Source organism: Rhinichthys klamathensis, unplaced genomic scaffold, assembly GCF_029890125.1.
Source record: "Rhinichthys klamathensis goyatoka isolate OS25496 unplaced genomic scaffold, OSU_Roscu_1.1 h1tg000429l_1, whole genome shotgun sequence".
Taxonomy (NCBI): Eukaryota; Metazoa; Chordata; class Actinopteri; order Cypriniformes; family Leuciscidae; genus Rhinichthys; species Rhinichthys klamathensis.
Genome location: NW_026606925.1, coordinates 1,155,001 through 1,180,994, shown reverse-complemented (window position 1 = coordinate 1,180,994; position 25,994 = coordinate 1,155,001). Strand labels below are relative to the sequence as shown.

The following is a 25,994-nucleotide window of genomic DNA, read 5'->3' as shown; positions in this document are numbered from 1 at the left end:
TGTTGTTGTTGTGTGGAATCTGGTGCGCGCGCGGCATGGGTGGTGGGCGTACCCAAAACAAGGATAGGAAGCGGCAGCATTGCTGATACTGTTTTTTAGCTCAAAACAGACGCAAAATAGGCAGAAATGACATGCTTGTGATTGTGAACGTCAGACTTATAATCATTTTCGTTCCGTCTCGTCTTGTCAACGAAAACTCGAAAACGTCTCGTCATGTTTTAGTCACCTTAGAGCCATTTTTAGCTAGTCATCGTCGCGTTATCGTCATAAAAAAAAAGTGCGTCAACGAAATCATTTCGTTATCGTCATCACTGACGAAAACAACACTGCTTTGAACAAGTTAGTATAGAAGTTCTGCTTGTTAACAGCAGGTGTTCATCACTAATGTCAAGTCGCCTTCATTTATACAGCGCTTTAAACAAGTTAGTATAGAAGTTCTGCTTGTTAACAGCAGGTGTTCATCACTAATGTCAAGTCGCCTTCATTTATACAGCGCTTTAACTATATAGATGTTTCACAGCAGCTTTACAGTGATAATAGGAGATTACAGTAACAGAGATTGTTTGGCTTTACAGCAGCTCTAGAATAAAGTTATTGTCATTTATTCTCATATCATTAGTTATTAACTTAGGGGCCGCTAACACGACTTCAAAACTTCAATTATTGGACAACGTTTTATCTAGAGACTAGTTGACACTTCAGGACTAAAGATTATTAAAGAATACAGATGTTTAGGTATTTGTATGGTAAAACAGGATATATATAGAACCACAACACACACACACACACCTTGTGTTGTCTGAGCAGGAACGGCAGCAGCATCAGCATCCCCCCGTCGTGCACGATCCACCACACGTCGATGAAGCCCTCAGTGCACGGCTCGCTATTGCTCGGGAACAGAGAGATGTTCTTGGGCACCAGTAGAGCCAGATGAGCCGTCGTGGTGACGCGCACCGTGTCTGAACCAGGAGAGAGACGGGCGAGAGACTGAGAGAACTTCCTCAAAAACACACAGTGTCTGAAAAGCTTTGATAAAGATTCAGTCTCTCTTTAATCTACCTTATCGGTTATCCGCTTTCAAATATAAAGGATTATCAGTTATCGGTATCGGCCAAAACCAAACATCCTCTACAACACAAAATTTCTGCGAGGTCAAAAAACACTCATAATGTCCATCGCAGCATCAGTGTCTGAAACGCTTCGATATCTCAGCTCTTTTCTCTCAGTGTCTGAAACGCTTGGATAAAGATTCAGTCTCTCTAAGCCCCGCCTCTCTGAGAGCTGCTCTGCTCTGATTGGTCAGAAAGCAAACGCTCATTATCATATCTGAATCTCAGCTCTTTTCTCTCAGTGTCTGAAACGCTTGGATAAAGATTTAGTCTCTCTAAGCCCCGCCTCTCTGAGAGCTGCTCTGCTCTGATTGGTCAGAAAGCAAACGCTCATTATCATATCTGAATCTCAGCTCTTGATCACAGTGATACGAACAGTAACGATGGCGTGGGTTTCACCGTATCAATCTCAGAAAACAGCGTCTCCTCGACACGAACAACACGAGCCGAACTCTTCAAGTCTCAGATACACTACAGTGTTTGAGGGCGGAGCTAAGAGACGCTGCTCAGCCAATCAAGACCAGAGGCGGGCATTATGCTAATTAGTTACAAACCTACATAGGAAGTGAGACTGAATTACTGATGACTCATTTCAGTTCAGAATCACTTCTTTCTTTTAGGAGACAAAAACTCAATATATCTGCATCTTTGCAGAACTAGATTATATTATATTAATTAGATTCTATTATCATCATAATATCCGAAAAAGCATAAAAGGGGCTTTTTAAAACAACCGAATCACTCAGAACTGCTCTCAGTGATCAGTGTAAATTCCGTTAATTAAAATTAAAACCATTTAAAATATATTTTTGTTGGATAATTCTGGTTTTTAAAACGCATCTTCGGATCACAAATTAAGACATTTTTGATTAAATCTGAGAGCTGTCTCACTCCTCCATAGGCTGGCCGGCCCAGAAAGTTATTAAAGACATCGTTAAAATAGTCCGAGTGACTACAGTGGCTCAACCTTAAGTTTATCAAGTGACGAGAATACTTTTTGTGCGCAAAACAAACTAAATTAATGACTTTATTCAACTCTTCATGTTCTTCTGTGTGGGCCTCGAGTGAGTTCACAGCGCAGCGCTTCTGGGCTGTACGTCACACGCATCACACACACATGACCAGCGTCGGCCAATAGTGAGCCTGCGTGCGGACCCTGTGAGTCCCGTGGCGTGTGCAGGTGTGATGGGAAGGCACTCACTGATGAAGGTCTTCCAGCTCTGCGGGTCTTCGCTCTGCCTCCAGGCCAGTGGCCAGCCCATGACCACAGTGTTGTGCCTCATGCCACCCAGCCCGCTCGACTGGATCATGTGACTGATGCCCTCGCGGGGCTTCTGGGCCACGATGCAGTGGACGAAACCCTTGACGCGCTCCTTCTCCATCAGGTGCCTGAGAGTCTGGAGGGACAGAGACACATCAGGACGAGTGACTCAGCTTTACAGGAAGTGCACGAGTCCACATTACAGTATCAGAGGTACGTTATGCATTTCAGAAATGCACATAAATCACAGTGAGCTAAAAATGTATTCATTTAAACAATGTAGTAATTTAATGTCAATTAATTTGGGTCACACAACCCAAAAGATAAGATAACTCTACTCTTCTCTACTAGAAGCGGTTTTCCTGCTTGAATGTTGATTATTCTCCTCATATTCTCCATTGTTGCGGCTCCTCTCTTCCCAGTCTGTCAGTAACGCTCTGTTTACTTCCTGTCTCTACGAAGCCCCTCCTTCTGAACAGCACACTGTGCTCTGATTGGTCGGCTGGAGCGGTGTGTTGTGATTGGTCGAGCGCGACTCTCGTTCAGCTCACGGTTTATTCAGCAGACACCGTTCAGGTTACCAGTGTCTGCTCTCTAACTGAACTTTTGAACTAAACAATTTTGAGCGTCACGGCCAAGGTGAGAATACTTGCGTACGAGTGATTTTTTCGTTTTTTATTTGTATTAAATTTGCAAAGATTTCAAACAAACTTATGAACTTATTAATTTAACAGGGAAATGTGGGTAAAGTTAACACTGAATTGTTCCCGGAGGCAGTGTCGGCCATAGATATCCATAATAAAGGCTAGATGTCCCGTCCGCGCTGCTGGCCAATGGAGGTCGGCGTCCGCACTGGCGGCCATCTTGCCACAGGCAGCTCGCTCACTCGTAACATTGTGTTTTAATGGTGCATGTACTTTTTAAATAACCATAACTTGCTCAATTCTCTACCGATTTTCAAACGGTTTGGTTTGTTATAAACGTCAGAGATGTAGTTATGACACTGCATACTTATGAATAATAAGTGTATCAATAAATAATCATCCAGAATTATAGCCACGTTAATAACGTTTGTAAGAAACCAAACCGTTTGTAAATCCGTCAAGATTTCAGCGAGATAAGAGTATTTGTGTTGGTGCTGATCACTCATCTTACATCAGGCACCACAGAGGCCGCCAGAAAGCTTGCCTGTGACAAGATGGCCGCCGGTGATGACTATAGAGACTCCGCCGTAAGACATCTAGCCTTTATTATGGATATCTATAGTGTCGGCCCTCTGAGATTAGCGTGACACACCTGCTCCGCGGCCAGGGCCTCGCCGTAGGTCTGCAGGAAGTTGCCCGGGATGACGGTCCCCACGATGGTCAGGCCCTTCCCTGCCTTCAGCTGAGACGCAAACGTCAGCAGGCGCGGAGACTTCACGTGGGCGTCCTCGTCCAGCTTCAGCAGCACCAGCAGCTGCGGCCTGAGACACACACACACACACACATCAGGAGTGACAGTTCATTTCAGGACGTCTCATTCCACACCATTAAAAGCATGTCTATAATATATCACCCTCTACTGCACATTTCACCATTATCTCTATTATTGAGTCACTGAATCATTCTTTACACTGATCTGTTCAAAACACAGATTCATCAGTAATGAGGACCCGCTATCTGTTGCTCAACGGTCCTACTGTGGCTTTATTTGGAAATATTGGTTGAAATATCCAACAAAATGTATCATTAATGGTGTGTGTGTGTACCTCCAGTTCTTGGTGTGTGGTGGTCCTTCCTCCAGCCGGAGCAGAGCGAAGCGAGCCGCGCTGAGAGACAGACCTCTGATGCCGTCGCCCCACTCTTTCTCTGCCCTGAACACACACACACACACACACACACACACTGAGCATTAGTGCTGAACGATTCATCAAAATAAAATCTCGATGTGGTTGATATCGTTTTAGTGCGATTAACAAATAATTTCCCCAAACTTTATTAGTTCTTAATATAAACTGGCTGTTGTCAACTAAAGAGGAGATCTAAGGCTCCCTGCAGTTTCTCACACACACAAACACTCAAGCACACACACACACACACAGAATCACAAACACTCACACACACACAAACACACACACAAACACTCAAGCACAATCACACACTCACAGAATCACAAACACTCACACACACACAAACACACACACACACACACTCAAGCACAATCACACACTCACAGAATCACAAACACTCACTGTTACGTTCCACGTGTATTTGTGTGTGTGTGTTTCTGTTCTGTCTCCATTCATTACTTTCAGGTGGTGACCGAGCATTGGCTGTTTGCGGGCACGTGACGTCATTGTGGGGGCGTCATCATCTGTTCGACCAATCCATTGCTGTGCCATGAGTTTAAAAGGCCCATCCACAACTAGGAAGACAGATCCTCGCCAGATCTCACCCAACTTGCGTGTTCTGAGCACATTGTCGAAACCACTACCACGATTCACGCTTATTGTCTTTATTGTTGATTTGAGTAAATGCTTTTGCCTGACCTGAGTTTTAGTAAGACACTAAGAGATGCCTAGCCGATCCGCTTACATCTGGAGCATTGAGTTCTCTGTTGCGAAATCATGACGGGAGGTAGGAATCATTGTTGTGTTAGGTATGCGTGGAGTGTTCGCCATTCCTGTATTTCTGTTTTTATTTAGTGTAGTTTAATTAAGGCGGCGTATTCCGCTGAAGAACTCGGTTTTGTTTTTCTTTTTCTTTTGTGGCAGTTAGTTTAACGGGTACACTTAAAATTAGATATCAGTTATGTTTTGCTTATTTCGATAATTTGGCGACACTCTTGTCTGTCTTTGTTTTCTCGTGTGTTATTTTTCTTTCTGAACAATCTTGTTATTTAATTTAGGTGAACATGTTTAAAGCTTTTCCATTCAAAGAGAATAAACGTTTCCTCTTAACGTTTAATTGAAGTTTCTTGGTTGTTCTTCCTGCATCCACACAAAGCAACAGTGTCTCACATAAATGTTATGTAATCATCCCCTTATACATCTTTAAACGCGTAACATTTGGTGGTGGCAGCGGTGGGATATTCCTTTTAAAGGGATATCTTATTTTCTTGGGATGAGTTGGTGAGCGCTGTTGATTGTGTGTGGGTAGGAGCAGTAACCTTGAAGGAGGTATTGTCTGAATGAAAGATCTTAAGAGGCTGCTGTGGATTCTAGCGTTTGTGGTGGTAAGTTTAGTCAGAATGGCTGATTTTGATCTGGATGGTTTTGTGAGTGCACCAACGGTCGAACAATTGAGTACGTGTAGGAAAGATGATTTATTGAGAGTTGCCGAACATTACCAAATTAGAGTTTCTAGACAGCAGCTTAAGCGAGACATTAAAAATATGTTAGTGCAGCAGCTAAGGAAGTTGGAGGTGTTGAAACCGGTTGATAAATCTGAGGAGATTCTGAGCTCTGGAGCTGGTCCTTTAGGTGAGGAGGAAGCGAGTGGGACTGATGAGGCGGAGGGTTCCGAAGCCAAAGCAGTCTTGCCGCCCTTTGAACCTTCTTCTCCATCTGTTGCGGGAGATGAGTCGCGTCTCAAGGTACGTTTGGCGAAAGTCCAACGGGAAGAGCGCGAGAGGGCTGAGGACCGTAGAGCTCAGTTAGATTTGCAACTCCACATCCGTCGTCTGGAAATAGAGGCGGACACGCAAGTAAAGTTGCGTGAGTTGGACCTGAGAATAGCCAGAGAGACACCGGTTCCGCCCACACTTCCTGTATCAGCTGCTCAACCTGCGCAGCCGGTTGCTGTCGCGGCGGGTGCGAGTTCGACGTTTGATGTGAGTAAACACATTTCTCTTGTTCCACAGTTCAGAGAGGCTGAGGTTGACTCATATTTTAATGTATTCGAACAAGTTGCTTCTATGCTTAACTGGTCTAGAGATGTGTGGCCGTTACTGCTTCAATGTAAGTTGACGGGAAAAGCTCAGGAAGTATGTGCTGCGCTGTCTTTGCAGGATAGCTTAGATTATGACATTATTAAAACGGCAATTTTGAGGGCTTATGAGCTCGTACCGGAGGCGTACAGACAGCGATTTAGGAATCACAAAAAAGTTTCAAATCAGACGTTCGTTGAGTTTGCTAGGGAGAAGAGTTTGTTGTTTGACCGGTGGTGCACATCAAATAAAGTAGCAGATTTTAATGCTCTCCGTGAGTTGGTTTTGTTAGAGGAGTTCAAAAATTGTATTCCTGATCGTATTGTTGTCTATCTAAACGAGCAGAAGGTGACGTCAGTGTCACAGGCGTCTGTTTGTGCGGATGAGTTCGCGCTTACGCACAAGAATGTTTTTACTCTTGCTCGGACTGAAAACGTTTCGCATGTTCCTGCTGTCTTGAGAGATCAGTGGCGTTCGAAAAATGTTCCAAAAGCTAAAGAAGGCAGAGAATGTTTTTACTGTCGCAAACCGGGACACCTGATTGCTGATTGTCTGGCTTTAAAGCGCAAAGAGCAAGGTGTCAGTACTAAAAGTGTCGCGTTTGTGAAGACTGTTGATCGCACAGATTATGAGAATTGTGATGTCTTAGATGTTAGTTATCAACCTTTCCTGATGGAAGGATTTGTGTCTGTTAGTGAACATTCTCCTGATCCAGTCAGAGTTACTATGTTGCGTGATACCGGAGCGATGCAATCGTTTATAGTAGCTGACGCGTTGCCATTTTCTGAATGTACTTTTTGTGGAAGTCATGTGTTAGTACGTGGTCTTGAGATGAGCACTATGAAAGTTCCTTTGCATCAGATTCACCTGAAGTCAGATTTGTTTTCAAGATTTGTGAAAGTTGGAGTTCGTGATCGCTTACCAGTGCATGGAGTGAACTTCATTCTCGGTAATGATATTGCAGGTGGTAAAATTGTGCCGCTATTAGAGGTTTGTGATAAACCTATTTTGCCCGATGGCACTGATGAAATGTCAGAGAAATTCCCTGAGGTTTTTCCTGCTTGTGCTGTGACGCGAGCGCAGGCTCGTAAGTTTGCTGATGCTGATGATTTATCCTCCACTTTCATAGCACCTATGTTTGTAAACGATGCACTGATGCCTGATGCAGGTAAGCCAGATGGCGCAGTCATTTATTTGAAATCAGATGATTTGAAATTAGAAGTCACTAGTGAGAAAATTATTGCAGCCCAAAAAGAGGACTTTTCCCTGCGTAAATGTTTTTCTTCTGTCATTTCCGTGGAAGAGGCGCAAAAGAAGAGAAACGCTTATTATGTGCAGAATGGGTTACTGATGCGTTGGTGGTGTGCTGATATTGCGAGTGGTTCCGAATGGTCTTCTGTGACCCAAATTGTCATTCCGACGTGTTATAGACACTTAGTACTTTCACTCGCTCATGATCATGATTTGTCTGGTCACTTAGGCATTAAGAAGACATACCATCGAATATTGAGACATTTCTTTTGGCCCAGAATGAAGGCTGATGTAGCCAAATTTTGTAGAACCTGTACGACTTGTCAATTCTCGGGTAAGCCGAACCAGGTGATTCCGCGCGCGCCGCTGGTTCCTATACCAGTGATGGGAGAGCCTTTTGAGCACGTTATTGTAGACTGTGTTGGACCACTACCTAAGTCAAAATCTGGTAATCAATACTTGCTTACAATAATGTGTACAGCGACGCGTTTTCCGGAGGCGATTCCACTGAGAAAGATTACGGCACCGGTGATCAGCAGCGCGCTCATAAAATTCTTTTCAATGTTTGGTCTACCGAGGATTGTGCAGTCTGATCAAGGTACAAACTTTTTGTCAAAGATTTTTACACAAGTGTTAAAGACTTTGAATATTTCTCACAGAATTTCAAGTGCCTATCATCCTGAGTCTCAAGGTTCTTTGGAACGGTTCCATCAGACCATGAAAGCGATGTTGCGTCGATACTGTATGGACACAGGTAAAGACTGGGACGAGGGCATCCCGTTAGTTTTGTTTGCTGCTAGAGAAGCGGTACAAGACAGTCTAGGATTTAGTCCTGCCGATCTTGTTTTCGGGCATACTGTCAGGGGTCCGTTAAAGATGCTTAAAGAGAATATTTTAGATCACAAATCGAGTGTTCAAACCACATTGGACTATGTGAGCAAATTTCGTGAGCGATTGCACAAAGCTTGTACTATGGCACGAGATTCATTACTGCACGCTCAAATGACGATGAAGAGTAAATACGATCGTAAAACTGTTCAACGTCATTTTAAGGAAGGAGATCAGGTGCTCGTTTTATTGCCTGTCCTTGGTTCTGCTTTGTCTGCACGCTTTTCAGGTCCATATGAAGTGCTTAGGAAAATGAGTGACACTGATTATGTGATTCGTACTCCAGATCGCCGGAAGAAATCTCGCGTATGTCATGTAAATATGCTGAAGGCGTATCTTGTTCGAGAGTCAGTGCAGGATGTCCTGAAAGAAAATGAGTCGAATATATCTTGTGCTGCTGCGCTTACGTGCGAGTCGTTTGATTTTAATTCTACACCTGACAAGGAAGATGACGGAGTTTTGATACGACACACATATCAGCAGTGTGCCAGGTTGAAGAATTCTGAAGTACTGGCTGATTTAAATTCTCACCTGTCCCATCTATCCGAGTCTCAGAGTAATGATGTGGAAGAAATCATTTCTGACTTTCCTTCGTTATTTAATGACGTTCCCTCTCGCACTACGATTTTAGAACATGACATTGACGTGAGTAATGCTGTTCCTATTAAGCAACATGCTTATCGAACGAATGTTTTTAAACGTTCTGTGATCAAGACTGAAGTTGACTACTTGTGTGAGCATGGTTTAGCGAAACAGAGTTTTAGTCCCTGGAGCTCACCTTGTCTACTCGTGTCTAAGAGTGATGGTTCTGCTAGATTCTGCACAGATTACCGAAAGGTAAATTCTGTAACTGTTCCTGACTGTTTTCCATTACCTCGTATGGAGGACTGTGTGGACAACCTGGGGTCCGCTAAATTTGTCAGTAAATTAGATTTACTGAAGGGTTACTGGCAGGTGCCGCTAACATTGCGCGCCTCCGATATTTCTGCTTTTGTGACCCAAGATGATTTTCTGCAATATTGCGTAATGGCTTTCGGGATGCGCAACGCACCAGCCACATTCCAGCGGCTTATTAACATCGTGCTTGCAGGTGTCCGTAACTGTAACGCATATTTAGATGACCTCGTGATTTACTCGCCTACTTGGTCTGCACATGTGTTAACGATAAGAGAGGTGTTTGAGCGCCTAGAGAAAGCTTCACTGACGTTAAACTTAGCGAAGTGTGAGTTTGGTCAAGCTACGGTTACGTACTTGGGCAAAGAAGTGGGTCAAGGTCAAGTTCGACCCGTGGAGGCAAAAGTAACTGCAATTGCTGATTTTCCTGTTCCTGCTACGCGCAAAGAACTTCGTAGATTCTTAGGAATGGCCGGTTATTATCGGGGTTTCTGCAAGAATTTTTCAACTGTGGCCAATCCTTTAACGTCACTCCTTAGTCCATCATGCACTTTTCTCTGGAATGATGAATGTCAGAATGCTTTTGATAACATCAAGACTTTGTTGTGCGGTACGCCTGTTTTATCAGCTCCTGATTTTGAACGAACTTTCAAGCTCGAGATTGACGCAAGCTCTGTTGGTGCGGGGGCAGTGCTGGTGCAAGAAGACGTTTCTGGTATCGACCATCCAGTATGTTATTTTTCACGTAAGTTCAATAAACACCAATTGAACTACTCTACAATCGAGAAAGAAACGTTGGCCTTATTACTGGCTCTACAGTATTTTGATGTTTATGTGAGCTCAACTAATCTGCCTGTGATTGTGTTCACGGATCACAATCCTTTAGTGTTTTTAGGTCGCATGTACAATCATAATCAGAGGCTGATGCGTTGGTCTTTGATGGTACAAGGCTACAATTTAGAGATCAAACACAAGAAAGGTGCGGAGAATATAATTGCGGACGCTTTGTCCAGAGTTTAAGCTGGTGTGCTCTGAGAATTAGAATGAAAGAAGAAAAAAAAAAAAAACATGTTCTTTTGTTCATGTTTTGATGTTTTTTTCTTTTTTTTAGGGGGGAAGTGTTACGTTCCACGTGTATTTGTGTGTGTGTGTTTCTGTTCTGTCTCCATTCATTACTTTCAGGTGGTGACCGAGCATTGGCTGTTTGCGGGCACGTGACGTCATTGTGGGGGCGTCATCATCTGTTCGACCAATCCATTGCTGTGCCATGAGTTTAAAAGGCCCATCCACAACTAGGAAGACAGATCCTCGCCAGATCTCACCCAACTTGCGTGTTCTGAGCACATTGTCGAAACCACTACCACGATTCACGCTTATTGTCTTTATTGTTGATTTGAGTAAATGCTTTTGCCTGACCTGAGTTTTAGTAAGACACTAAGAGATGCCTAGCCGATCCGCTTACATCTGGAGCATTGAGTTCTCTGTTGCGAAATCATGACGGGAGGTAGGAATCATTGTTGTGTTAGGTATGCGTGGAGTGTTCGCCATTCCTGTATTTCTGTTTTTATTTAGTGTAGTTTAATTAAGGCGGCGTATTCCGCTGAAGAACTCGGTTTTGTTTTTCTTTTTCTTTTGTGGCAGTTAGTTTAACGGGTACACTTAAAATTAGATATCAGTTATGTTTTGCTTATTTCGATAATTTGGCGACACTCTTGTCTGTCTTTGTTTTCTCGTGTGTTATTTTTCTTTCTGAACAATCTTGTTATTTAATTTAGGTGAACATGTTTAAAGCTTTTCCATTCAAAGAGAATAAACGTTTCCTCTTAACGTTTAATTGAAGTTTCTTGGTTGTTCTTCCTGCATCCACACAAAGCAACAGTGTCTCACATAAATGTTATGTAATCATCCCCTTATACATCTTTAAACGCGTAACACTCACACACACACACACACACACACTCAAGCACAATCACACACTCACAGAATCACAAACACTCACACACACACAAACACACACACACACACTCAAGCACAATCACACACTCACAGAATCACAAACACTCACACACACACACACACACAAGCACAATCACACACTCACAGAATCACAAACACTCACACACACACACACAAACACACACACACACACACACACACACACACTCAAGCACAATCACAAAGTCACAGAATCACAAACACTCACACACACACACACACACACACACACTCAAGCACAATCACACACTCACAGAATCACAAACACTCACACGTGCACACACACACTCATGCACACACACAAACACGCACTCAAGCACAATCACACACTCACACTCAGACGCACTCACACACTCACAGAATCACAAACACTCACACACACACACACACAGAATCACAAACACTCACACACACACACACACTCACAGAATCACACCCACACACACACACACACACTCACAGAATCACACCCACTCACACACACACACACACACACACACACTCACAGAATCACACCCACACACACACACACACTCACAGAATCACACACACTCACACACACACACACACTCACAGAATCACACCCACACACACACACACACTCACAGAATCACACCCACTCACACACACACTCACACACACACTCACAGAATCACACCCACTCACACTCACAGAATCACACCCACACTCACAAAATCACACCTACTCTCACACACACACTCACAGAATCACACCCACTCACACACACACACACACACACACACTCACAGAATCACACCCACACTCACAGAATCACACCTACTCTCACACACACTCAAAGAATCACACCCACTCACACACACACTCGCAAACACACACTCACAGAATCACACCCACTCACACACAAACACTCACTCACACTCATGTACACTCGCAAACACCCACTCACACACACACACTCACACACATTCACACACACTCACAGAATCACACCCACTCACACACACACTCGCAAACACCCACTCACACACAAACACACACACTCACAGAATCACCCACTCTCACACACACACACTCACGCACACTCGCAAACACCCACTCACACACACTCTCAAGCACAATTACACACACACACACACTCACAACGTACCCGTGGTACTCGATGTATTTGTAGATCATTCCGGCTATCACCATGGCGACGATAGCGTAGTACCATGACGATATGAACATGAGAGCCAGACAGATCATCATGCCTAGAAACGACAACGTCCTGAGGGCGACAGGAAATGACATCAACAGATGCCTGTGGAGTGTGTGTGTGATGGCATGAATGTGTGTGTGTGTGGTTGTGTGTCGCACCAGTGGTAGTATGAGAACCGCGGCCTCCAGTTGGGCGTTCTGAGCAGCGTCTGCAGAGCGCAGGCTAGGTTCACGAACAGGTAACACATCAGGAAAAACCTGCACACACACACACACACATCAACGAAAAATTATTACAGTTAAATATATAGAAGTCATGATAACTCACGGCATCATGGCTGTGAGATTCAGACCGACTGCAACAATCAGCAATTAAACACACATTCATTCTTTCACTTCTGTTGACCACAAGGTACTTTTGGAGTCCATTCAGGGCATTGTGTTGAAGACACACACCACGTTTCGTAACGATACACAAAATCAAAAATGGCCGATATCCAAAATGGTCGACATGGGGAAATTGGGTATCGCTCAACTCGGCATGTCTAAAGAGACCCGTTTTGTGATTTATGGCCAAACCGTTCAGCCGTTATGAGCAAAAAGAGCCATTTTCCGTATCTCCTGACCACTAGGTGGCGCTGTGCCGAAACTGTGCAGGTAGCCTCAGGTCATGGGTGTCATAACACACACCAAGTTTGGTCAGAATACGCTAAAGTGTTGTAGAGATGTCGCCTCAAGTTCTTTTTGGCGCGCTCTTCATCGAATTCGTTCGTACGTTATTTGAGAACAGTTCGGCGAACCACAACTTCCAGAACTTTCTGTCTGAAGATGATCTGGTTCAGTTTTCATGAATAATAATAGGGTGCAATCGAATTGTCTGGAGCCAAATCAGAGGAAAAAAGTTTGTTTCTAGCCCTTAAGAATGATTAGCATAGCCGCGAGTGCAGCGCTGCACAGTAGGGGGCGCTAGAGGATCGGGACTCCAGACTCGCTGTGGCTCATGATCACACGGTCCTCGATCAGTGCGCCAAATCTCCCACAAGCGGTTCTGTGGGCTGCCATACACCCATAGAGCGAATAATAATACGAACGCCAACAATTACAATAGGATCATACGCAGCTTCTGTAATAATAAAGGATCATACAGTAATAATAGTGTGTGAATGACTTACATGGACAGTATTGGAGCGACGAGGTCCAGCGACGCGATCAGGATCCCCAGCTCAGCCAGAACCGCAGTCAGGAGGAGAGCCCATGTGGGTTCTCCATTAGCCTTCCCGTGCCCGAACACCTGCACACACACACAACACACTAAACACCTGCACACACACACAACACACACACTAAACACCTGCACACACACACAACACACACACTAAACACCTGCACACACACACAACACACACACTAAACACCTGCACACACACACAACACACACACTAAACACCTGCACACACACACACTAAACACCTGCACACACACACAACACACACACACACACACACACACACTAAACACCTGCACACACACACTGAACACCTGCACACACACACTGAACACACACACTGAACATCTAAGGTGCAGGTGCAAAAATCGGAAAAACTTAAAAGAATTTTTTTTTACATTTATCGTGATAAATATCGATATCGACTGATATAAAAAAAATTATCGTGATCATTTTTTTGGCCATATCGCCCAGCCCTAATGTGTAGTCTCAGGTGTGTGGAGCGTCTCAGGTGTGTGTGTGTGTGTAGTCTCAGGTGTGTGTGTGTGTAGTCTCAGGTGTGTGTGTGTGTGTGTGTGTAGTCTCAGGTGTGTGTAGCGTCTCTGGTGTGTGTGTGTGTGTGTGTAGCCTCACCCTCAGGAAGGGAATGATGTTGTCTTTAGCGATGGCCTGCAGGAGTCGAGGAGCGCCGGTCAGGGATTGGAGGCCAGCGCCACACGTGGAGAAGAACGAGCCAATCACAATCACCCACGGCGAGGGCCAGGAGAGCGTGCCGACCACCAGATTCCCTTTCACCGAGTCTCCAAACCTGCACACGGCCAGAGGATGACAGCTTTACACACACTCTCTCACACACACACACACACACACACACAAACACACAGCTTTACACACACTCACTCACTCACACACACACACACACACACACAAACACACACACACACTCTCACATACACACAAACAAACTCACACACACACACACACACAAACACACACTCATCGGTCAGAGGACGACAGCTCTATATCTCTAATGCACACAATGAATAAACAGGATTTTGATGCGAGATGTAAACTGTAAATATGACGAGTCAGAACAGCCGAGATCAAACACGATCCGGTTACTGTATGATTATGATCAAACACGATCCGGTTACTGTATGATTATGATGAAACACATGAAATCTCCCAGCATCAGCTGTAACACGCGAGCCTGTGAACCGTGCAGGAAAACTAATACTGGCTTTCGGGAATCGAAAAAAATAGATTTGTGGCTTTTGAGAATAACTGTGGCGTGCAACTGTGCTGTGTAACTGTGCTGCTGTATAACTGTGCTGCTGTATAACTGTGCCGTATAACTGTGCTGCTGTATAACTGTGCCGTATAACTGTGCTGCTGTATAACTGTGCTGCTGTATAACTGTGCTGCTGTATAACTGTGCTGCTGTATAACTGTGCCGTATAACTGTGCCGTATAACTGTGCTGCTGTATAACTGTGCTGCTGTATAACTGTGCCGTATAACTGTGCCGTATAACTGTGCTGCTGTATAACTGTGCCGTGTAACTGTGCCGTGTAACTGTGCTGTATAACTGTGCCGTATAACTGTGCCGTATAACTGTGCCGTATAACTGTGCTGCTGTATAACTGTGCCGTATAACTGTGCTGCTGTATAACTGTGCCGTGTAACTGTGCCGTGTAACTGTGCTGTATAACTGTGCCGTATAACTGTGCCGTATAACTGTGCTGCTGTATAACTGTGCTGTATAACTGTGCCGTATAACTGTGCTGCTGTATAACTGTGCTGTATAACTGTGCCGTATAACTGTGCCGTATAACTGTGCCATAACTGTGCCGTATAACTGTGCCGTATAACTGTGCCGTGTAACTGTGCCGTATAACTGTGCCGTGTAACTGTGCCGTATAGCTGTGCCGTATAACTGTGCCGTATAACTGTGCTGCTGTATAACTGTGCCGTGTAACTGTGCCGTATAACTGTGCCGTATAACTGTGCCGTATAACTGTGCTGCTGTATAACTGTGCCGTATAACTGTGCTGCTGTATAACTGTGCCGTATAACTGTGCCGTATAACTGTGCTGCTGTATAACTGTGCCGTGTAACTGTGCCGTATAACTGTGCCGTATAACTGTGCCGTATAACTGTGCTGCTGTATAACTGTGCTGTATAACTGTGCCGTATAACTGTGCCGTATAACTGTGCCGTATAACTGTGCTGATGTATAACTGTGCTGTATAACTGTGCCGTATAACTGTGCTGCTGTATAACTGTGCTGTATAACTGTGCCGTGTAACCGTGCCGTATAACTGTGCCGTGTAAGTGTGCCGTATAACTGTGCCGTGTAACCGTGCCGTATAACTGTGCCGTGTAACTGTGCCGTATAGCTGTGCTGTATAACTGTGCTGGTAACTGTGCCGTATAACTGTGCCGTATAGCTGTGCTGTATAACTGTGCCGTATAACTGTGCCGTGTAACCGTGCCGTATAACTGTGCCGTGTAACTGTGCCGTATAGCTGTGCTGTATAACTGTGCTGGTAACTGTGCTGTATAACTGTGCCGTGTAACTGTGCCGTCTAACTGTGCCGTGTAGCTGTGCCATGTAACTGTGCCGTGTAACTGTGCCATATAACTGTGCCGTATAGCTGTGCCGAATAACTGTGCCGTATAACTGTGCCGTATGTGCCGTATAACTGTGCCGTATAACTGTGCTGGTATAACTGTGCTGTATAACTGTGCTGTATAACTGTGCCGTATAACTGTGCCGTATAACTGTGCTGGTATAACTGTGCTGGTATAACTGTGCTGTATAACTGTGCTGTATAACTGTGCCGTATAACTGTGCCGTAAAACTGTGCTGTATAACTGTGCTGTATAACTGTGCCGTGTAACTGTGCCGTAAAACTGTGCTGGTATAACTGTGCCGTGTAACTGTGCCGTATGTGCCGTATAACTGTGCCGTATAACTGTGCTGGTATAACTGTGCTGGTATAACTGTGCTGGTAACTGTGCCGTATAACTGTGCCGGATAACTGTGCCGTATATGCCGTATAACTGTGCCGTATAACTGTGCTGGTATAACTGTGCCGTGTAACTGTGCCGTATAACTGTGCCGTATAACTGTGCCGTATAACTGTGCCGTGTAACTGTGCCGTATAACTGTGCCGTATAACTGTGCCGTATAACTGCCGTATAACTGTGCCGTATAACTGTGCCGTATAACTGCCGTATAACTGTGCCGTATAACTGTGCTGGTAACTGTGCCGTATAACTGTGCCGGATAACTGTGCCGGATAACTGTGCCGTATATGCCGTATAACTGTGCCGTATAACTGTGCTGGTATAACTGTGCCGTGTAACTGTGCCGTATAACTGTGCCGTATAACTGTGCCGTATAACTGCCGTATAACTGTGCTGTATAACTGTGCCGTATAACTGTGCTGCTGTATAACTGTGCTGTATAACTGTGCCGTATAACTGTGCCGTATAACTGTGCCGTATAACTGTGCCGTGTAACTGTGCCGTATAACTGTGCCGTGTAACTGTGCCGTATAGCTGTGCCGTATAACTGTGCCGTATAACTGTGCTGCTGTATAACTGTGCCGTGTAACTGTGCCGTATAACTGTGCCGTATAACTGTGCCGTATAACTGTGCCGTATAACTGTGCCGTATAACTGTGCTGCTGTATAACTGTGCCGTGTAACTGTGCCGTATAACTGTGCCGTATAACTGTGCCGTATAACTGTGCTGCTGTATAACTGTGCCGTATAACTGTGCCGTATAACTGTGCCGTATAACTGTGCTGATGTATAACTGTGCTGTATAACTGTGCCGTATAACTGTGCTGCTGTATAACTGTGCTGTATAACTGTGCCGTGTAACCGTGCCGTATAACTGTGCCGTGTAAGTGTGCCGTGTAACTGTGCCGTGTAACCGTGCCGTATAACTGTGCCGTGTAACTGTGCCGTATAGCTGTGCTGTATAACTGTGCTGGTAACTGTGCCGTATAACTGTGCCGTATAGCTGTGCTGTATAACTGTGCCGTATAACTGTGCCGTGTAACCGTGCCGTATAACTGTGCCGTGTAACTGTGCCGTATAGCTGTGCTGTATAACTGTGCTGGTAACTGTGCTGTATAACTGTGCCGTGTAACTGTGCCGTCTAACTGTGCCGTGTAGCTGTGCCATGTAACTGTGCCGTGTAACTGTGCCATATAACTGTGCCGTATAGCTGTGCCGAATAACTGTGCCGTATAACTGTGCCGTATGTGCCGTATAACTGTGCCGTATAACTGTGCTGGTATAACTGTGCTGTATAACTGTGCTGTATAACTGTGCCGTATAACTGTGCCGTATAACTGTGCTGGTATAACTGTGCTGGTATAACTGTGCTGTATAACTGTGCTGTATAACTGTGCCGTATAACTGTGCCGTAAAACTGTGCTGTATAACTGTGCTGTATAACTGTGCCGTGTAACTGTGCCGTAAAACTGTGCTGGTATAACTGTGCCGTGTAACTGTGCCGTATGTGCCGTATAACTGTGCCGTATAACTGTGCTGGTATAACTGTGCTGGTAACTGTGCCGTATAACTGTGCCGGATAACTGTGCCGTATATGCCGTATAACTGTGCCGTATAACTGTGCTGGTATAACTGTGCCGTGTAACTGTGCCGTATAACTGTGCCGTATAACTGTGCCGTATAACTGTGCCGTGTAACTGTGCCGTATAACTGTGCCGTATAACTGTGCCGTATAACTGTGCCGTATAACTGTGCCGGATAACTGTGCCGTATATGCCGTATAACTGTGCCGTATAACTGTGCTGGTATAACTGTGCCGTGTAACTGTGCCGTATAACTGTGCCGTATAACTGTGCCGTATAACTGCCGTATAACTGTGCCGTATAACTGTGCCGTATAACTGCCGTATAACTGTGCCGTATAACTGTGCTGGTAACTTAGCCGTATAGCTGTGCCGTATAACTGTGCCGTATAACTGTGCCGTGTAACTGTGCCGTATAGCTGTGCCGTATAACTGTGCCGTATAACTGTGCTGCTGTATAACTGTGCTGTATAACTGTGCCGTATAACTGTGCTGCTGTATAACTGTGCTGTATAACTGTGCCGTGTAACCGTGCCGTATAACATTGCCGTGTAAGTGTGCCGTATAACTGTGCCGTGTAACCGTGCCGTATAACTGTGCCGTGTAACTGTGCCGTATAGCTGTGCTGTATAACTGTGCCGTATAACTGTGCCGTATAACTGTGCCGTGTAACTGTGCTGTATAACTGTGCCGTGTAACTGTGCCGTGTAACTGTGCCGTCTAACTGTGCCGTGTAGCTGTGCCATGTAACTGTGCCGTGTAACTGTGCCATATAACTGTGCCGTATAGCTGTGCTGAATAACTGTGCCGTATAACTGTGCCGTATGTGCCGTATAACTGTGCCGTATAACTGTGCTGTATAACTGTGCCGTATAACTGTGCTGGTATAACTGTGCTGGTATAACTGTGCTGTATAACTGTGTCGTAAAACTGTGCTGTATAACTGTGCTGTATAACTGTGCCGTATAACTGTGCCGTGTAACTGTGCCGTAAAACTGTGCTGGTATAACTGTGCCGTGTAACTGTGCCGTATGTGCCGTATAACTGTGCCGTATAACTGTGCTGGTATAACTGTGCTGGTATAACTGTGCTGGTAACTGTGCCGTATAACTGTGCCGGATAACTGTGCCGTATATGCCGTATAACTGTGCCGTATAACTGTGCTGGTATAACTGTGCCGTGTAACTGTGCCGTATAACTGTGCCGTATAACTGCTGTATAACTGTGCCGTATAACTGCCGTATATCTGTGCCGTATAACTGTGCTGGTAACTTAGCCGTATAGCTGTGTCGTATAGCTGTGCCGTATAACTGTGCCGTGTAACTGTGCCGTGTAGCTGTGCCGTATAGCTGTGCCGTATAGCTGTGCCGTATTACTGTGCCATATAGCTGTGCCGTATAACTGTGCCGTATAGCTGTGCTGTATAGCTGTGCTGTATAACTGTGCCGTGTAGCTGTGCCGTGTAACTGTGCCGTGTAACTGTGCCGTATAGCTGTTCCGTATAACTGTGTAACTGTGCCGTGTAACTGTGCCGTATAGCTGTTCCGTATAACTGTTTAACTGTGCCGTGTAACTGTGCCGTATAGCTGTTCCGTATAACTGTGCCTTGTAACTGTGCCGTATAGCTGTTCCGTATAACTGTGCCTTGTAACTGTGCCGTGTAACTGTGCCTTGTAACTGTGCCGTATAGCTGTTCCGTATAACTGTGTAACTGTGCCGTATAACTGTGCCGTATAGCTGTGCCGTATAACTGTGCCGTATGTGCCGTGTAACTGTGCCGTATAACTGTGCTGGTATAACTGTGCTGGTAACTGTGCCGTATAACTGTGCCGTATAGCTGTGCCGTATAACTGTGCCGTATGTGCCGTGTAACTGTGCCGTATAACTGTGCTGGTATAACTGTGCTGGTAACTGTGCCGTATAACTGTGCCGTATAGCTGTGCCGTATAGCTGTGCCGTATAACTGTGCCGGATAACTGTGCCGTATAACTGTGCCGGATAACTGTGCCGTATAACTGTGCCGTATAACTGTGCCGTATAACTGTGCCATGTAACTGTGCCGTATAACTGTGCCGTATAACTGTGCCGTGTAACTGTGCCGTGTAACGGTGCCGTATAGCTGTGCCGAATAGCTGTGCCGTATAACTGTGCCGTATAGCTGTGCCGGATAACTGTGCCGTATAACTGTGCCGTATAACTGTGCTGGTATAACTGTGCCGTATAACTGTGCCGTGTAACTGTGCCGTATGTGCCGTATAACTGTGCCGTATAACTGTCCCGTATAACTGTGCCGTGTAACTGTGCCGTATAGCTGTGCTGTATAACTGTGCCGTATAACTGTGCCGTATAACTGTGCCGTGTAACCGTGCCGTATAACCGTGCCGTGTAACTGTGCCGTGTAACTGTGCCGTGTAGCTGTGCCGTATAACTGTGCTGGTAACTGTGCCGTATAACTGTGCCGTGTAACTGTGCCGAATAGCTGTGCCGTATAACTGTGCTGGTAACTGTGCCGTATAACTGTGCCGTGTAACTGTGCCGTATAGCTGTGCCTTATAGCTGTGCCGTATAACTGTGCCGGATAACTGTGCCGTATAGCTGTGCCGGATAACTGTGCCGTATCTGCCGTATAACTGTGCCGTATAACTGTGCTGGTATAACTGTGCTGGTATAACTGTGCCGTATAACTGTGCTGGTATAACTGTGCCGTGTAACTGTGCCGTATGTGCCGTATAACTGTGCCGTATGTGCCGTATAACTGTGCTGGTATAACTGTGCTGGTATAACTGTGCCTTGTAACTGTGCCGTATAGCTGTTCCGTATAACTATGCCGTGTAACTGTGCCGTATAGCTGTTCCGTATAACTGTGCCTTGTAACTGTGCCGTATAGCTGTTCCGTATAACTGTGCCTTGTAACTGTGCCGTATAGCTGTGCCGAATAACTGTGCCGTATAACTGTTAGGGGTGTAACGATACACAAACCTGACGGTTCGGTTCGTCCCACGGTTTTGAGGTCTCGGTTCGGTTCGGTTCGGTTCTTTTATTTTTTATTAAACAGTGCTTTAATGAACAAATTGTGTCCTTGTCTTTAAATTAATTAATTTACAAGTAAACGTTTCTCAAGGATAACTAAATTTTCTACTAATGCTGTAAACTACAGCCCTTACTTGCACATTACTATAACATTAAAGCTTAACAATAGAGCCTAGACTTTTAGCCTAAATGATATAATAATAATCAACACTCAAATAACAAATTGTATGAAAACATGTAAACTACACATAAGGCAATTTTTGCATTAACATGTTTTTACTCTAATTTGTTAATGTTATATAATAATTTACACCGTTGCTGTTATTTTCATGACAACTATTTTAAACATACATTAAATAATCAAGATATCATAAACAGGTTAAGTAAAATATAATATATAGGCTAATATATACCATTTATTTAGTGAAAGAGTTAGCAAACCAGCAAGCTGTGGACACTGAATGACTTGCCTGAGGTAAATATAAAGCTATGTGAAAAACTAAGCGTTTTATTGACGTATTTCCGCTGTTGAAACTCTGATTGAGTGTTTACACGAGTTATGATGCCTTTCAGTAAGTATACTGTATCTTTCAACATACCTTCGGTTGTCCATTCATGTTTATTCTGTAACTGAGGAAGAGATGATCGCGCTCCGCGCTGCCGCATGCATACAGTGATATCTGTCACGCCATATCTAAGAGCGCCAAAACGGCATTTATTGTTTACATTTCGTGATCAAATAGACATAATTTGAAAGATTACACCTTGCTTATTATCAAAAGTAACAAAACACTGAGCTTATTGCGATTATATGTGGTTAATGGTGGTTAGGCAACAGCCCTATTCGTTGTGTACACATAACACATGAGGTGCAATGAGCCGGGGCTGGGCGGGGCAACAGGGGGCGGGGCGTGTTCGGTTCGCCATGAGAGTATCGCGATACGTATCGTGGGTGGTGTATCGCGGTTTTTCGGTTCGGTTCAAATATCGTTACACCCCTAATAACTGTGCCTTGTAACTGTGCCGTGTAACTGTGCCGTGTAGCTGTTCCGTATAACTGTGCCTTGTAACTGTGCCATGTAACTGTGCCGTGTAACTGTGCCTTGTAACTGTGCCGTATAACTGTGCCGTATAGCTGTGCCGTATAACTGTGCCGTATAGCTGTTCCGTATAACTGTGCCTTGTAACTGTGCCGTGTAACTGTGCCATGTAACTGTGCCTTGTAAATGTGCCGTATAACTGTGCCGTATAGCTGTGCCGTATGTGCCGTATGTGCCGTATAACTGTGCCGTGTAACTGTGCCGTATAACTGTGCCGGTAACTGTGCCGTATAACTGTGCCGTGTAACTGTGCCGTGTAACTGTGCCGTGTAACTGTGCCGTGTAACTGTGCCGTGTAACTGTGCCTTGTAACTGTGCCGTATAACTGTGCCGTATAGCTGTGCCGTATAGCTGTTCCGTATAACTGTGCCTTGTAACTGTGCCGTGTAACTGTGCCGTGTAACTGTGCCTTGTAACTGTGCCGTATAACTGTGCCGTATAGCTGTGCCGTATAGCTGTGCCGTATGTGCCGTATAACTGTGCCGTGTAACTGTGCCGTATAACTGTGCCGGTAACTGTGCCGTATAACTGTGCCGTGTAACTGTGCCGTGTAACTGTGCCTTGTAACTGTGCCTTGTAACTGTGCCGTATAACTGTGCCGTATAGCTGTGCCGTATAGCTGTGCCGTATAGCTGTGCCGTATAACTGTGCCGTGTAACTGTGCCGTATAACTGTGCCGGTAACTGTGCCGTATAACTGTGCCGGTAACTGTGCCGTATAACTGTGCCGGTAACTGTGCCGTATAACTGTGCCGGTAACTGTGCCGTGTAACTGTGCCGTGCAACTGTGCCGTGTAACAGTGCCATGTAACTGTGCCGTATAACTGTGCCGTATAACTGTGCCGTGTAACAGTGCCGTATAACTGTGCCGTATAACTGTGCCGTATAGCTGTGCCGTGTAACAGTGCCGTGTATCTGTGCCGTATAACTGTGCCGTAACTGTGCCGTATAACTGTGCCGTATAGCTGTGCCGTATAACTGTGCCGTATAACTGTGCCGTGTAACTGTGCCGTATAACTGTGCCGTATAACTGTGCCGTATAGCTGTGCCGTATAGCTGTGCCGTATAACTGTGCCGTATAACTGTGCCGTATAACTGTGCCGTGTAACTGTGCCGTGTAACAGTGCCGTGTAACTGTGCCGTATAACTGTGCCGTATAGCTGTGCCGTATAACTGTGCCGTATAACTGTGCCGTATAACTGTGCCGTATAACTGTGCCGTATAACTGTGCCGTATAACTGTGCCGTATAACTGTGCCGTGTAACTGTGCCGTATAACTGTGCCGTGTAACTGTGCCGTGTAACAGTGCCGTGTAACTGTGCCGTATAACTGTGCCGTATAGCTGTGCCGTGTAACAGTGCCGTGTAACTGTGCCGTATAACTGTGCCGTATAACTGTGCCGTATAACTGTACATGCAGACTCAGCTGTGGACACTCCTGTAGAAGAGATTCATATCAGAGAGCTTTCCTCTCCTGGCTGAACTATGACACGCTGCACCGAAACACCGGCTGATTTGTTGTGTTTGTGTGTATCATCTGAAAGCGTGACTCGCGGGTTGACGACCCAGCCGGACCCTAATCCTGTAATGAATGTTTCATTATTAATGGATGTTTTTTTGCCCAGCCCTAATCGGCATTAGTCACGCTGTTCTAAAGGAGCCGGAGGGATGGAGGAAGGATGGAGGAAGAGACGCACTTGTCCCGCAGAACGACGCCCTCCACGCAGGATCCGAACAGCAGAACACAGCTCAGGTCTGAGCGCCGGTTCAGGAAACATCGGCAAAACACCAGACACACAACATCACAGCACACATCACCAGTTACATTACTGACGGCAATATGTTTGTAAGGATAACCCCTGTGTCAAGTCAAGTCATCTTCATTTATATAGCGCTTTTAACAATGGATTGTTTCAAAGCAGCTTTACAGAGATAAACATATAATTTAAGGTAACAGAGATTGTTTTGGCTTTATTGTGTGTGTGTGTGTGTGTGTGTGATGTGTGTAAGGGTAACCCCTGTGTGTGTGTGTGTGTGTGTGTGTGTGTGTGTGTGTGTGTGTGTGTGTGTGTGTGTGTGTGTGATGTTTGTAAGGATACACACGAGGGATGTGGTGAGGATGGCCAGGATTGTGCCGATGGGAATCGAGCGCTGAGCATCTTTCAGATCTCCAGAACGGTTCGAGCCCGCCATGATTCCTGACACACACAGAGGATCTGATGAACATCAGCACGGTCACATGACAACACGTCTTATCTGATGTCATGTGACATCACGGTCTCAGAAACACACAAAACCACAGCTGAGAGTTAGAAATTAAATAGATAATAACATTTTAATGAATATAAATTAATTAAATATATATATAATTTCTAAAAAATATATCATTTAATTAATTAAGTATAATGAATACACATGATCACAGTTTATCCAGTATCTCCGGCACATTTTGCATGTCTGTACGTATGCAGTAACTCTGCATGTAGGAAATCAGAATGTAAACACACCGCAAAAACTTTATGAGCCGAATTTTGTTGCATTATTATAAACACACCCTTCGATTGACTGATAAAATAAGAGAAATGCAGGAATACCAGTCACAGAGGGAAAGAAGATCCCGACCAACAGCGTGAAGGAGGTGGTGATGTCAGCAAACACGTAAGGATAGTGATTGGACACGGCGGGAGAGTGGGCGGAGCGATGGACGCCGCGCTCCAGAACGTCTCCTTTAGCGGAGTACGAGCTCCAGAGGTTCTCTAGACACAACAAAGGGATGAAGAAAACAGTCAAATTAGGGATGCTCGATATATCGGCCACCATATCGGTCTCGGCCGATATATGATTATTTTTAATGTTATTGTTATCGGCACGTTAAGTAAATTTGGCCGATATATTAAAGCCGATAAGTAATGTATTATTTCCTTCAGCTGAGACTCTTCAGAGGCGCACTGTTCAACATGATGGATTTGAACTGCTTGAAATAGGAATGGAATCACTTAAAAAGGGAAATACAGTAAAGTAGTGCAAGTCTGTCATATCAGCTACATAAAATTATCATGAAAACATTATAATTGTGTGTTTAGGACATAGTGAGACTTGTTTTTGCAATCAGGCTCTCAAAATGTATATAAAAATTTTGATTTAGATTTATCAAATATAAAGAATATCGGCTTTCAAATATAAAGAATGATCGGTTATCAGCTTTCAAATATAAAGAATTATCGGTTATCGGCTATCAAATATAAAGAATTATCGGTTATCGGCTATCAAATATAAAGAATTATCGGTTATCAGCTTTCAAATATAAAGAATCATCAGTTATCAGCTTTCAAATATAAAGAATTATCGGTTATCGGCTATCAAATATAAAGAATTATCGGTTATCGGCTTTCAAATATAAAGAATTATCAATTATGGGCTTTCAAATATAAAGAATTATCGGTTATCGGCTTTCAAATATAAAGAATTATCGGCTTTCAAATATAAAGAATTATCGGTTATCGGCTTTCAAATATAAAGAATTATCGGTTATCGGCTTTCA

The 25,994-nt window shown here is 44.6% G+C and overlaps 1 protein-coding gene across 1 annotated transcript in view; it reads right to left on the bottom strand.

Moving 5' to 3' along the window:
• Positions 1-25,994, bottom strand: part of LOC130071078 (solute carrier family 12 member 6-like) — a 54,508-nt gene that overhangs the window by 15,890 nt on the left and 12,624 nt on the right. Inside the window, exons 9-19 of the mRNA XM_056235689.1 lie at positions 25,048-25,209; positions 24,553-24,651; positions 24,151-24,208; positions 14,345-14,519; positions 13,659-13,777; positions 12,646-12,744; positions 12,437-12,556; positions 4,121-4,225; positions 3,667-3,835; positions 2,311-2,506; positions 790-959 (exon numbers count right to left, since the gene is read on the bottom strand). Of these exons, the coding sequence (XP_056091664.1) occupies positions 790-959; positions 2,311-2,506; positions 3,667-3,835; positions 4,121-4,225; positions 12,437-12,556; positions 12,646-12,744; positions 13,659-13,777; positions 14,345-14,519; positions 24,151-24,208; positions 24,553-24,651; positions 25,048-25,209 (1,472 nt within the window). The remainder of the gene's footprint in view (positions 1-789; positions 960-2,310; positions 2,507-3,666; positions 3,836-4,120; positions 4,226-12,436; positions 12,557-12,645; positions 12,745-13,658; positions 13,778-14,344; positions 14,520-24,150; positions 24,209-24,552; positions 24,652-25,047; positions 25,210-25,994) is intronic.